The 14,661-nt window shown below is 40.9% G+C and overlaps 1 protein-coding gene across 8 annotated transcripts in view; it reads right to left on the reverse strand.

Moving 5' to 3' along the window:
- Positions 1-3,272: 3,272 nt before the first annotated feature.
- ZMYND11 (zinc finger MYND-type containing 11) overlaps positions 3,273-14,661 on the reverse strand; it is a gene marked incomplete at both ends in the record, with an annotated part of 58,992 nt that continues 47,603 nt past the window's right edge. For 6 of the 8 annotated variants that reach the window (XM_079537981.1, XM_079537982.1, XM_079537980.1 and 3 more), the window contains 5 exons: positions 3,273-3,395; positions 8,508-8,693; positions 9,780-10,052; positions 11,870-11,938; positions 13,780-13,987. In XM_079537981.1, coding sequence (XP_079394107.1) covers positions 3,273-3,395; positions 8,508-8,693; positions 9,780-10,052; positions 11,870-11,938; positions 13,780-13,987 — 859 coding nt within the window. The remainder of the gene's footprint in view (positions 3,396-8,507; positions 8,694-9,779; positions 10,053-11,869; positions 11,939-13,779; positions 13,988-14,661) is intronic. The other 2 variants (XM_079537979.1, XM_079537977.1) reach the window with 1 other exon arrangement.

A 14,661-nucleotide genomic window follows, 5' to 3' on the forward strand; every position in this document is an offset into this window, starting at 1 on the left:
GCCAGAGTTACAATAATAATAATAATAATGGAAAAATAGCAATAAGAGGAGAAATAATGCCTTTGAGCAAGCCCCACTCACTGCTGCAGTGTCGCACAGGGGATCTGCTGGGGGCTCGGAGGCTGGCTATGGTACTTGAGAAGGGAAGAGGCATGGCAAGGCAGCTGGGAGAGGGCCACTGCCTTTTGCTGATCCCATTTTGTTGGTTTACTTCAGTATAAATGATTAATTTGCAATACGTGAGCTATGCTAGTTATTTGTATTGAACCAAGTTTTAGCAAGCTGAATGAATAACATTTGCACTCTTGGGTGAAACACTATGACTCATGTAAGAACAGAACGCTATGGAATAGCAAAATAAGAAGAGATTCTAAATATTTAAACTATACATTGATTATTTTCCTGGGACAAGCAGCTCTAACCAGGTTCTAATTCCCACACAGAGACACGGGGAAATTGCTTCCCAGCATCTCTCCTGCTGCCTTGATGCCATGACAGAGCTCCAGGACTCCTTCTGCCTAATGCCCCTTCTGTTGGGGGCTGCAGGCACTGCACCAGTGGGGCTGCGTGGTGATCTGTGGGGTAAATTTTGTTTACCAGCAAGACAGTAATCCTACCTCCAGGTACAATTACCTTATTCCTCCCACCCTAGGCACAGGCTCATGGCAGTCATCGGGTTTGTGTGAGGGGCAGACGGGGCCACGGGTGAGACCAAGGGGGGGCTACAAGCTGCAGTCGCATAGAAGCAGGCATTAAAACCAACACTTGATGGACACGGCCTTTGAGGGCTGCTGACTTGAACAGGCTGAACAAATTCATCGCTGTGCCAAGAGCTGTGGTTCAATGCCCAAGTCCTCGCATGGATCTCCTGGCTCACCCCCCACCAGGCAGCAGCAGGTTCCAGGGAGACCAGACATGTTCACCTCACGCACGGCCCTGGGCATGGCCTCCCTGGGGCATCTGGCCACAATTAACACGCACACTTTCAGCGAGATGCTTTTTTTTTTTTTTAAATACATTTATTACCCAATGTTAACACATTAAATGACTCTATATATTGCTAGTCAGAGCAGCTTACAAAATGCCAGAATGCATCATAAACTGGACAGCCACAATGAATAATTACAATGTGCATAGTGGCTAAGCTCAACACTTTAATATAGCTTTATGATTTGCAGAAAAATTAATTTTAAATCATGATTCCTAAAACAATCAATTGTAATTTTACCTAAAACTTATACAAAACCAGGCCACAATCTTTTTTTTTTTGTTTTGTTTTTTTTCTTTAAAACACACAGTTTTCACGCTGTAGTAACTTGGAAATGTGCAACCGTGTCAACAGAGACAAAAAAGCCAAAGTAACACGAATCTTACTTTCATGCAGCTATCAGTTAAATATTACATATTCTGGAATGATTTTACACCAAAAATATTTCCACAATAACTTGCTTTCATAGGGGTGGATCGAAGTTTTGGAACTCGTAAAGTAATTGAACAGGATCGATTTTTAGTTGTGAAGTGTTTTACAGTCACAACACAGAGGCGACAAAAGTTAATTACACATTAATCAGGCAATAATGTAGCTGTGGTAATACGAGTTACCATCTACGTACTATTTTCTCCCGTCAGCTTACCGCTCAATTTCCACAAGGTGTTGGGTGCTATTTGGCAGTATCAAGTCAATTAACTTCTATCACCGCTGTAAGTAAAAAGATCAGGATTCCAATGGCAGTTCACAGAAGTCTCAGTTGTATTTTCATCTTTACAATGACCCTGACAAATCCTAGAGAAAACTTTTTAAAGGCTTTCCTCCTGATTCTTCAGCTTCCATCGTTCCATCATGTAATTGCTTTCAATAAATATCAAAGATCTAAATAAATATTTACAAATTATTCCTCTAACTCCTCAAAAAATAGCGGGATGATTAATGGGCGTAGGACTTGGTCTAAGACCAGCCTTTGAAAGAAGAAACTAAAATGCGGAGACACTTTAAAAGAAAAGCTATTTAAGTAAGCTTTACATCTATTTAAAAAATCGTCTCTGAACATGGATGCAATTCATATATCTATATATAAAACAAACAAAAAAAAATCATTTTTCAACTATCGATCCATTCCTATTGGTAATGCTTCTTAATCCAGACATTCCGCAAAATACAGACTTTTTACAAATCACGGCATCTTTAATACAAGAAAATTAACATGCATTATTCTTCATTCTGAGTACAGTGATGGAGCTCATTATTAGGCAATGACCCATTACTACAAACATAACGGCTTCTGTGAAACGTAAGTGCTTTTTCTCCTCTTACTATCGAGTTACAATGGACCAGGTGACACCAGATCGTAGGCAGTCAGATGACATTGGATTGGGGAGGCTGAAGGGGGCACGTTAACAAAACTTGTAAGCCTCGTAATTCCACATATGAATAAAGGTAGTTGCTTCTTTTGTTGTTGTTGTTTGGGTTTTGTTTTTTGGCTTTTCTTATTCTTGTTACAAGCACTCATGTCAGGACAAAGATGAAATGTGCAAACTTCAAAATTTAAATATTCATTTTTCTCTAAGATCCAGCTCAGTAAAAGATTACCCCAGTTCCCTGTGATTTTAAACTACAAGATCAAAGCTAATATTTTGTTATAAAAGTTATATATTGAAAAGAAATAATGAAAATAAAACACAGTTGGGAAATATTTAAGAAAAAATACGCAGGAGTAGCACCTGCTGTGTCAACCCTGTTCCCTAAATTCAATCATGTACCCACTGGTATAACCAATAGATAATGCCTTTAAACAGTAAAATTAAGCTGAACAAAACCAGCTCAACAAGGTTAAGAAATAAATGTTACATCAAGGTAGTATGCTTCGTTTTTCTGAAACAGTTCTAAAGTTCTTACATTCAGATCTAGTATTTGTATGTTCCTTTTGTTAAACTCGCATGGTTTAATTCTAGATCTGCTGTTTTTAAAGATTAAAATCTCTGTAAAACCTAAAAATGTTTTAAAATTTGCTGAAAATGCAACAAATCCTCTAGTTTAAAATTATTTAAAGTAACCTGCTCCCAGAGATGTTCAATTCATTCCGCTGGCAAAATTTTGGAGGAGCACTGAACAGAAGATTGAAATTACTGTGCAAAATTTCTTTTACGAAAAGTGTTTAAAGGCTGGTGCAAAATGGGAAGCAAATTCTAAACAATTTTGGCTTCTTGGAAACAAAAACCGCTGTGTCTGAGAATAGCAATCATCGGGGTGATGTTCTAGCGGAGGAACAGCTCTTTCATCTTTTTCTGCGGCAGGTACGTTTGTGTTCAGCATGCCAGTGCTCCTGCTGACACTTGATGGAGCAGTAGGAAGTGTTCCAGCAGCAGTGGTACATGGCCTCTTCTTCACAGTTGTAGCACTGGAGAGAACAAATGAGACAAGATTACAGCCCTCGCAGGATCCCTCCTCGCTGCCCAGCAGCCTTCTCACCTGCTCATGGGTGCACCAGTGCATGCAGAGCACTGCTTGTTCTGCCTGGGCACCCAAATGCAGCAGGGCATTTGTCACATGTGCCAAGAAAGGCTACAACTTTCAGCAAATCTGTACCATGCAAGTACCACAAGCACATCTCTCATTCAAGAAAGCACATCTCCCAGGTCAGTGGGCTGAGAGTTTTCAGCTGCACAATACAGGAACTGTCTTTTACTCTACGACTGTATAATGGCATCCTCCTAAGAGCTATGATAAAAAAAATTGCTGGAGTGAACATCGAATCACAGAATCATAGAATTGTTCAGGTTGGAAAAGACCTTCAAGATCATCGAGTCCAACCATAACCTAGCCATACTACCCTAACTCTAACAGCCCTCCACTAAATCACATCCCTGAGCACCACATCCAAACAGTTTTTAAACGCATCCAGGGATGGTGACTCAAACACCTCCCTGTGGAGCCTATTCCAGTGCTTAACAACCCTTTCTATAAAGTTTTTCCTGATATCCAACCAAAACTTACCCTGGTGTAACTAGAGGCCATTTCCCCTCATCCTGTCACCTGTCATCAGTGAGAAAAGATCAACCCCTTCTCGCTGTAGGCACCTTTCAGATATTGGAAGAAAGCAATAAGGTCTCTCCTCAGCCTCCTTTTCCCCAGACTGAACAGCTCTAGTTCCTTCATGTGCTATCCAAACGTGAAAATCTACCTTCCTGAGGTCTTGTTACAAGCCCGACCCATCCAGGAGCTGCTGGGGGAAATCCTCGTGGGCTAGCAATAATCACAGAATCACGAAACAACATGGGTTGGGTTGGTTAGAGTTGGGTTGGGTTGTAAGGGGACCTCAGGGATTATATAGTTCAAACCCCTGCCATGAGCAGGGCCCCATCCAGCCTGGCCTTGCACGCCTCCAGGGATGGGGCATCCACAGCTTCTCTGGGAAACCTGTGCCAGCACTTCACCACTCTCCCAGTGAAAAATTTCCCCAGCACTTAACCTAACTCTCCCCTCTTCTAGTTTAAAACAATCCTCCCAGGTCCTATCACTGTCTACCCATAGTTTTAACCTAAGACAGGAGAGATTTAGGTTAGATATTAGGAGGAAGTTTTTCACACAGAGAGTGGTGACACACTGGAACAGGTTGCCCAAGGAGGCTGTGGATGCCCCATCCCTGGAAGCATTCAAGGCCAGGCTGGATGTGGCTCTGGGCAGCCTGGTCTGCTGGTTGGTGACCCTTCCCACTGCAGCGGGGTAGAAACTAGATAATCACTGTGGTCCTTTTCAATCCAGGCCATTCTATGATTCTATGATTCTTTGAAAAAGTTGATTCCCCTCCAGTTTATAATCTCCCTTTAAGTTTTAGAAATCCCAAAAGCCACAACAAAAACACTACTGGAGAAAAGAATAATTCCCTACTGTATGGTTTGTCACAGACCGTTTGGTGTAGGCCTGCAAGAAGGCTGCCATCACTGGTGTGTCTGCTGATTGCCAGAGAGCTGCAAATGGTGACAAGAAGATGTCCTGCTACAACAGTGCTACTGCAAGAAGGTGCCTTTAGCTTCACGCCTTTCAGAAATCACAGAAAGCCTGGAGAACACACAATGGCTCCATGGCTTCCTGCCGTTTATGGCTACCAGCATGGCACAAAACTCCTGAAGGAAGACCTATTGCACAGCCTCTGAGTTCTGCAGAAATACCTGCCTCTCGGCAGGGCCTCAGCAAAGAGGATTTCTGTGCTGGAACATGCAGAATGCTCCCATGTTGGTGGTAGTTGGAAATAACTCCATGGACACTGAGGATTTAAACAAAGAGAATCAGCATGCTTCTCAGCAGGGAGTGTGGCACTCAGATGGGCAGCAGGCTCTGCCTCCAGATGTGTGCAGTACTGTCAGCCTGACCAGCCTGTGCAAAGTAGGGAGGCATCGCTGCTAATGGGGCTGCTCACACTCAACACGTGAAAAATTGGATCTAATGATCTCAAATTTGTCTTTCTTAATTTGTCATATTCAGAATCAGAGAATATCTTTAAGAATTCAGCCTGGAACACCTCCCGTATGATGGGGGACAGATGGAGAAATGTGCAGGTTGCTGTCAAACCACAGAGTAACACAGGTTGTACTTTCAACATACTGTCTAACTACAGCATTGTTAATAAAACAAGAGAACTACAAAGGAAATAAAACTCAATTGTCTTAAAACAAAATAAAAATGCAATAACTCTATACTCTCCTATAAGATGCATGGAAGTTGCCTTTTACATCAACTAAAACAGTAATTATTTATTTCTATCACCAGCAAAGGGACTGCTACAGCTGCATGAGAAGGTAACTTCTCCACTCCATTTTCTCTTTGTATCTTAGCTCTAGGGAAGTTTATTTGTAGAAAAATCTGCAAAGGAGCGTCCTCTCAAGGCCTGCTTTCCTGGTTTTTCATGTTGCTGGCTGCCCACCAACCTATGGGAGCCATTAGGATTGTCTGCTGGAATGCGCAGGGAACAGCTGTGTCTCTCCATTGCATTCAGCACAGGCCTCAGCCCCAAGCTTCACATCTGCTCACTTGGAGAGATCAAAAACACTAAGAAAGGAGAGGACAACCCATTTGCAGACACTGCAGTTCCCTTTACATATGTTGGCCATAAGTGTGGGATGTAAATCTCCCCTTACAAAAGGGAAATAAAGTGTCATCTAAGCTGGTACCAGCACATGTGGCAGAGAAGGCAAAATGCCAGCTGGCCTCAGGCCTCCTTTCCTTTGTGTTTTCCACATCTTAAACATTATCAATCATTCGGGGTTTTGTTTCAGACTGTACTCATCACAGACAAATGCAGTTACTTAAAGATGACCTGTTGCAAGTTAGAACAAATATACAGGTAAGCATTGCTGAGAAGGTTAAAGATGAACTATGCACCACTTTAAATGATGCTTATATGCAAGTGAAATAACTGGAAAAAATAAAAAAGAAACAAAACAACTGTGGTCTGAGTTTTGTAAATCATCACACTGCATAAACTCATGATTCTCTGCCTTTCCATTTCTTCCTTTTATTTGCCGTTCACTTGAGGCATCTGTATTAATTCCAAATTTTCTGAAGGTACAGAACTGAAATTTGGCTAAACCAAGGGGACTGTGACCACTCAGAGCAACACAGAACGTGGTTCTTTACGAAGGTGTGAGGAGGCATGCCTGCTCGTGTGCCTGTCAAGCACCAGCAAAGCAATCCCTTCATTCTGACCAGACTATTTTTTTAAATCTAGGAAAAATACAAATACAGTATGAACAGTAACAGCTGCATTCCCAAACCCAGACATCTGCATTACACAAAACCAGAGGTCTCTGGTTCTAATTAAAAAGCGAAGCCACCAAAATTCATTTCGTATGTGTTAATTACATGAGATTTTAGTAAGGAGGCATCATTATTATAATAGCTGCATACAACAGTGGTACTACACACCAGGGACTGTCATTAGTGCCACAGAAAGAAAAATCACTGGGGAGTTGTGTAATTGGACCAGCTCCAGCTGCCTGAGGCTGCGTGTTGGCAGGCAGATCCATCAGCCTGAACGCAAAGGTGTTTATCCTTCCCCTCCCTCCCAGCACATGAAAACCAGCTGCCTGCACGATGCTTTCATTTAAGGTGGTGACTGACAGCTCTGGGCCCACAGGAGAAGGTGAAGCTGTCAAATGCTCTTTATATCTCTAATTGTCTTGCTTGGAAAGAGGCATTAAGTGCATGATCCTAAGATGCAGAGATGTGGTGCCACAGCACACTGATGAGGCTAAAGGACACAGTAAAGGCACATTGGAACAGACAAATAGAAATCTCAGGAGTCTCTTTCACAAATTCTGCCTTCAAAAAGAAACAATCCCAACCAGCTCCAGCTAAGAGCCTGGACTCACGATCCAGTTACTGTGATTGAATTACAACTTATCAGTTGAGTGGTGGCAACAGTTCACGTGTGTACTTGTAACATCTCACAGAGTAGAGCTCATTTGACACAGTTTTATTGTGGGAAAGGCCAATTCAGTTTCCTTTTCAAGTGCCACAAGCAAAAGCACATAGACACCAGGGGCTGGTGACTCATTACAGACAACTTGATCGAGTTTGAGACCTAAATAACTTCTTGGGTCTGCAGACCCAAGGTACACAGGAAAGGATTTGCTCACTGATGGAGAACCAAAGACTGCAGCATCGTCACACCTACAGTACATCTCTACTAGAAATCAAAATGAAAACACTGCAGGAGCTCAAAAGGAATTCTCTTTAAAAAGAAAACCCCGAAATTGCAGCTGTTACAGGCAGCAACCTATTGTCTTGCTTTAATACTTCTGTCAGTCCCCTACAGAACACAGTTCTCTCTGCAGGGCCCACCGCTTCATCCAGAAAGGCTTACGAGGCTGAGCCCAACCAAGCACAGCCCCCTGCAGAGGAAGGAACGCATGCTGTGCGATGGCAGCCGGTGGTCGTCCGTCACTCAGAGCAGCGTGCCATCTTGTGGCAAGGCGTCTGCACACTGCTCTGCCACAGCTGGCCAAGTCGAAGCTCCAAGGCGAGCGGGAGAAAGGGAGGGAAACGTATTTGAGAATGTTTGTCTGAAATGCACAGGAGCATAAAAGAGCTGCAGACAAAGCTCTGGGAGGAAAAGGCCAAAATGATATCAATATGAGAATTTCTAGAAGGGAGCTCCAAATGCATACAGCTAGGGCTTGTACTCTCTAGGGCCTTGAGATCAAAGGAGTGGGAACATAATGCAAAATTTGTTTGATCTGAAGTACAACCACACATTTTTCAGCAATATTTAGCAACATCTGGCTGGGCTATGGAAGATGGTTCTGTTAACACTACCTAAATAAGATAGAAAGCAATGAAAATCTGGAGTTCAAATGTGAGGGTGAAGGAAATCTGAAAGCTCAAACCTTGAAGCTGAAAGACAAGTGAAAAAGCGATCCAGGTAAAAGCAAGGAAGTGAATGCCTACCACTGGCCTGCAGTCTGCATTATACATTTCCAGTTATTGTCTTGTAGTAAGTTTTGAGACTTACCCACTGCTTCTTCTTGGTCTGGGAAATCAGCTGCTTGTGCTGGCCTGCTAACTTCTTAATTTCTTCTAAAAATTCTTCTTTGCACTTCTCCTTTACTTGCTTACATTTTCTGTCCATCTCTCCTTGTGCATTGGCCACGGCTTTATTTACAGCCTGCCTTTTCTCTTCTTCCATCTCTGTACGCAGCTGCCATAAGAAAGTAAGTCAGCAAAGCAAGTCAGTGGATAGCTACTGGAATAAATCTATCTTCTTTAAGCCCCTAATACTGTTGTGAGTGGAGGTCACATAATTAGAGATTTCTTCTCCTCAAAAAACAAAAAGTAGTCTCTGTTACAGCTATAACAAAACTTCTATCTCCTAAGAATTGTTCATAATTGTTTTGTTCTGCAAGGCAACCATAAAAACAGCCACACAGGTTCCATGTCTATTTCGTTAATGATCGGTTTTAAAATTATGAATTAATTTTTGTCAGGCAAAGATTTTGTCTTTTCTAAATCTATAACTTCATATAACTCCAAAGTAACAGCACGATGGAAAATACAAACTGTAACATTCCTAAGTTCAGTGAGAGGTACCACTGTATTATTCGTTGTCAGTGGAATTCCTTTGCCCTCATACAAACAGCTAGAGATTTAGTGTCTTAGTCCTACAGGATTAACACCTAAACTCCCTACATTCATTCCGAAGTCCTCCCTCCACGAGGAAATTCATTTTTTTTCTTGAGACAGGTACTTAAGTGAGGTCAGATGAATCATCCTCTGATTTGTCCTGTTTTCTCCAGCCAAAGGTGACCAGCTCAGACTTAGATAACAAATTTTTAGATGTTACTGTGAGACAAGAAGATTCAAACAAATTTTAGCCAACCTCTTTAATGTTTAGGTCAGAAGTTTGATGGAAGAAGGATTGTTTACGAATAGCATTTAAACAGTGACATTGTTTACAAACACACTTGACAATGGAGACAAAGAAAGGCTTTGGCAACAGATAATCATGAAGGAACAATCAGTTTCACTTTTGGATCACAAACTGATTTTACTAGACTAGAATCAGAAGCAACAAGAGCTTTCTACTTAAACTAAGGCCTGCTGGTAAAGAATTTGTCTGAAAAGCAATACTGAAGACTATTTTTATACAGTCTCTTTAAAGAAGGTTTTTTTACCTACTTTCTGATGGGTGGATATTATTAAAGTAGAAAAGAACGTAGAAAAAAAATCCTAATCCCACTCCTCCACTCCTCAAACCAGGGCGTAGGTGGTGTTTGACAAGTGTTACCTTTTCCACTGCCTCTCGCACAACTCTCTCAGTTTCTCTTTTGTGATCAGCTTTCATCCTGTCCTTGAAATCATTAAAGATTTTGGTGTATTTGTCATGGCACATGTTCTGACATACTCCATCATTATTGGTCTGGGTGCTCCGGTGCAGCATTTTTGGAGAAGAGGCACTTAACTTCTTGGTCTGAGTTGAGACTGAAACTTTTTCAATGGGCTGAGGCATTGTGGGAATTTCCTGGCTTGAACTTACTGCTTCAGTTTCAGGTTCTGGCTCCTACAAAGAAAGAACAAACTTGCAAATCCAGGTATCAAAACAGAACAAGTTAACTCTCAATTCTCTATGGAGAAAAAATGTTATCTGACTAACGGCAGCACAATTGACGTGAACGGTGTTTGCTGACACTGGGTAGATGAACTTTCTGGGGAGGCTTTTCTGATCCAGAGCTAGGAGCTCTGCTGAAAGGAAGCCACACAGACCCTCGCTTCCCTAAAAGTACCACCAACCTCAACAAAAAGTATCACCTCCCCCAAAAGTACCATACCAGATCACTGAAGACCCAGTAAAGGATTACTACAGGTTTCTCCCCTACTATTCTTCCTGAAGAGACAATGTGGCCACAGTGTCTCAACTTTTTTGGCAAACACAGGGCTTACTCTGGCCCAACAGGCTCTGCTGGAGACTAATATTCCATTTATTTCATAGAACTGCTGCAAGGATTGATTAGTACTTCAAAGGTGCTTTGAAGATGAAAGACTAATGAGCGTCTAAGTCTTGATTCCAATAACAAAGAACTTGGACGACCACAGAAGCTTTCTGTAATTACACAATTATCAGGAAAGAAATCATAGTTACTGTAATGTACTGTATTTAATTTAGCTCCCTATGTTATTGCAGTGTAATATTGATTGTTTCTGCTCTTCAAGCAATAAAGCAATAAAGCAATAAATTTGCAAATCCTTGGTGATATTTGAAGTATCTCAAGACACAGGTGTACTTTTTTTTTTTTAACTTACATTTTTAAAAGCTCATTTAACAGTGTACACACAAAGCTCACAGTCCTTAGTGCACCAGACTTGCTCAGGACTGGCCTTTGTCCTTGACAGTGTAATGGGGTACATGGCACACCAACCAAAATGATGTGTATCCCCTTTTGCAACAAATTACTCTATAACTGGTCGCTTGCATTGCCTTCAGGATCACTGATAAAGTATGAACAGAGCTAAGAATGCAAATGTTAAGATAAAAATACGGAAATTACAGAATTTGCTTGATAGAAAACACTAGATAGAAAAAACTAGGATGATTAGACATCCTTAAACTGTAGTCTGGGAAAGATGCCACTCTCCCTTTCTGGCAGTCCCAGGGAAACTACGGTCACATCCACACTTATGAAAGTGCCTTGAAGACACAGTCCTGTGGAATCAGATACAATATCAATATTTCAGGCAGCAGGCCCATCCCACATAGCTCTGATGCTGAAATATGTGAACCCTCCTCTGTAGAAGGGACCCAAGTCCTGTGCATATGTGCAACTTTTTCTCATTGTTCATCATGAAGCTGAAACGAGGGCAAGAAAATGCTTAGAAATTGGGACTAACGCTAGATTTATGACTGCTTAAGCAACTGCCCCCTTGTGTGCAAGGATAATAACACAGTTCTGTAGCTACATGACCATGGGTTAATGTTTCCCCCAATTCATTCAGTTTGTGAGGCAGATGGACAAGGAAGGAATTTCCATGGACAAGTCTGGTTATGGTATTTTATGAACGTAATATTCTTGATCTTGCAAAATACTTTTGAATTTTTTGTTTGTAGATTTACTTAGCAAGTAGAATTGACTCTAAAAAAATCTTGTAGACTGACAGTTTGGATTTATTCATGATACAGAATATCACCATAAAGACACCAGTGGCTGGAATCTGGCATGTACGATTATGTTTGTTAGTAAGGAGAACAAAGCTATGGGGCTGGAATTTCTAAGATTAGTGTTACAAAATCAGTAAAAAGTGAAAGCATCCAAAGGTGCATCTGTTACAACTTCAGACTTTTTCTGTTGCTATCTCTGCAAACACATAATTGAGGTTACTTACTTCTTTTTTGAGTTCCATACTCTGGTTACGTCGTCCTTTCTTTGCTCTTGGTTCCTGAGTAACCTTCAGCTGTGAACATTATGAAAAGAACTCTGAATCATTCCAAACAATAGTTCATATGAGTAGCAGTCATTGTAACACGAACAATGTGTGTCTTCTTTGTGCTTATTTGCAATTATTTAATTTAGCGAACAGAAAGTTGAGTATGGTTCTTAAATAACAAGTACACACAGTAAACTTTCTCCATTATCAGTGATAAGTACACTCTGATAAGAGAACAAAAACTCACAAATGTTCTAAAATGCAGTATGTATTTTCTAAAATATCTGTAATCATTCTTTGCTTCATTTCACACGCAAATTCAAACCCTTGTTTTCTGGAATACTGTGATATCAGCAACTCATAACTAGGTAGCAGATCTTTGTTGAAGCCAGAAAGCAACAACTACCACAAAGAAAACATGCATAAAGAAAGGCACTAAGATTCCTGAGACTTGCTTTAATTGATTATTATTGTACACATGAAGGGTTATCAGTACGTCATCTCTAAAAAAAAACAAGAATAGCTAGCAAAAAAAAAAAAGTATTAAGGTCTAAGTGAATGGTATATAATCTTACAGTTCCTTCCTAAAGCCTTTGAAGCATCCGGTACTATCTAGCATCAGTACAAGAATATTGCAGGTTACTTTAAAGCTCTGAGTTTGATGGCTATTCTTATGTTCCTCTGTTTGGAAACCAATGAAGCAGGTACAAGCATTAAGCAAGTGAAGGATGTAACAGGTGAGACAGGATAGAAAATATGAAAATGGACACTTTAAAACCTGAAAAACTACAGGAACTGTAACCTGTCATAAATTTTGTGACTGTTTTCTTGTTTCATTCTATGCTGTTGCATGACTGTATATGCAAAATTAAATAAAGGGGGCTACAAAGGTTTAGTTAGGTAAACTAACCAAAACAAAAATATCTTTGTTAAGACGCATCCCCATAAAGCAACATCCAGTTTTATGAGCCGTCAGTTCTTGGACAGAAATTAGATGATAGGCCTGTTTGACTAAAGGGCAGAGAAGAGGGTCAAAACACAATGATCTTTTGAAATTTAGGAAGATGTTGGTGGTTTCAAATGAGGAAAGAAGATCATGCCAGTGAAGAAGTTGCCAAAAATACAGTGAAGCATCCTGCAAGCTATGAAAAACTTCCTGCCAAGTCAGTGACTGCAAATATAAACACTCTGTTGGACACGAAATGACTAGCAAGGCCCGGCTTTGATAAGGGAATTTCCAGTGCATAGTTTTCTATCTTTTCCCTCTGTGCATTTCACATTTGTTAAGGCAGTGTAATTTTTCTTATTTTGCAGAATTATTTTGGAATTACTTTAATTAATTGCTGGTCACATGCTCCTGAAGTGCAGTGTTTGCACCTAACTTTACTTGGACTTTCTAACAGTCACGGTCGGTGTTGCTCAGGGACTAGTAGCACAGAATACAGTCCCAAGTCCCAAGTGAACATGCTCCAGCTGTGAAAAGGCAGAAGAGCTCAGGTCTGTCCCTTGATGAGAGTTCAGGAAGGCAGTGCTGCCATCCATCTGATATCCATGACATTTAACTTGAATGTGCCTGCTTAAGTTTAGAAATCTTGGTCTGTTCTCATCAAGGTGCTGTAGATGACAAACATCTTGAAATTTCTCAGAGGTCATCCAAAAAAAAAGGGGGAAGAGAAAAAATGTATATTCTTGCTAACACTAAGCTACATAACATGCGGAAAATAAGTCTTTGAATCCTCTTACAGTCACCATAAAACTGCAGACAGAGCACAAGGCTAATTTGAAAGTACATTAATTCAAGGTATGTCATGTTTTCACCCTATCCTGTAATAAATTCCTCTGGATGCCAACATCGTGGTGACACTCACTTGCTCATTGCTGGTGGAGGAGATACTTGACTCTGCCTCCTCTTCCCCTTTATCCTCATTCTTTGATTTCCAGAATCTCCCCTCACGAAGAAATCGCTGGTGCAGTTCCAGCTCATCACAGGCCTTCTTCCAACCCATGCTGCGTTTCACATGCAGCCGATGGATGTTAACTGTGATATCCTGGATATTTTCAGAGGGGATCCAGGCCCTGTTGAATAAACAGATGGGTTGAGAAACTCAAAATAAGGACAACAGATCTTGACTTAAAAAACGGACTTCTAAAGCAGTTTTTCAGAGTGGCCAAGAGCTGACAATTCCTATTTACACAGGATCTTCCCACCCTTGACACATTTGAAAAATGTGACAAATTAGACACTAATGTTATCAGACTTATTAGCTGTGCGTGTTGAAAGTCTCGCTTGCTTTTGATGAGCCACAAACATCTCCTAGCTCAAAAAGGAGACCCATCAGCTGCCTGTTCTCTTGCTAAATGCTCTGACAGACACAGAAGCATCTTTACTGAAGATTCATTTGCTAATCCAGTTTAGCCCTTGGCCTCTCCTAAAATCAGCAAGGCATGTACCAAATTATCACTCTGAATATAGATATTCTGTGGCTTGGACTCCTGTCTATCAGGACTGAACTCATACAGAGACTGTCACGCTCTTCTGGACTGAATTTATACCAGTGATATGGTTCCAAAAGTACTTTGGTATTTTCAGAGATAGTCCTCATAGAAAAAGATGGGCAGCTTTTGACATTTTGAAAGGTTACACTATGCAGCACTGGATATTAAAGAAAACAGAGTTACTGCCCTGCACATCTACATAAAAGAGTAAACAATGTAATAAATTAATTGCCCATGGTCAGATTTTCAATTAT

Source organism: Tetrao urogallus (assembly GCF_951394365.1).
Source record: "Tetrao urogallus genome assembly, chromosome: 7".
Lineage (NCBI taxonomy): Eukaryota > Metazoa > Chordata > Aves > Galliformes > Phasianidae > Tetrao > Tetrao urogallus.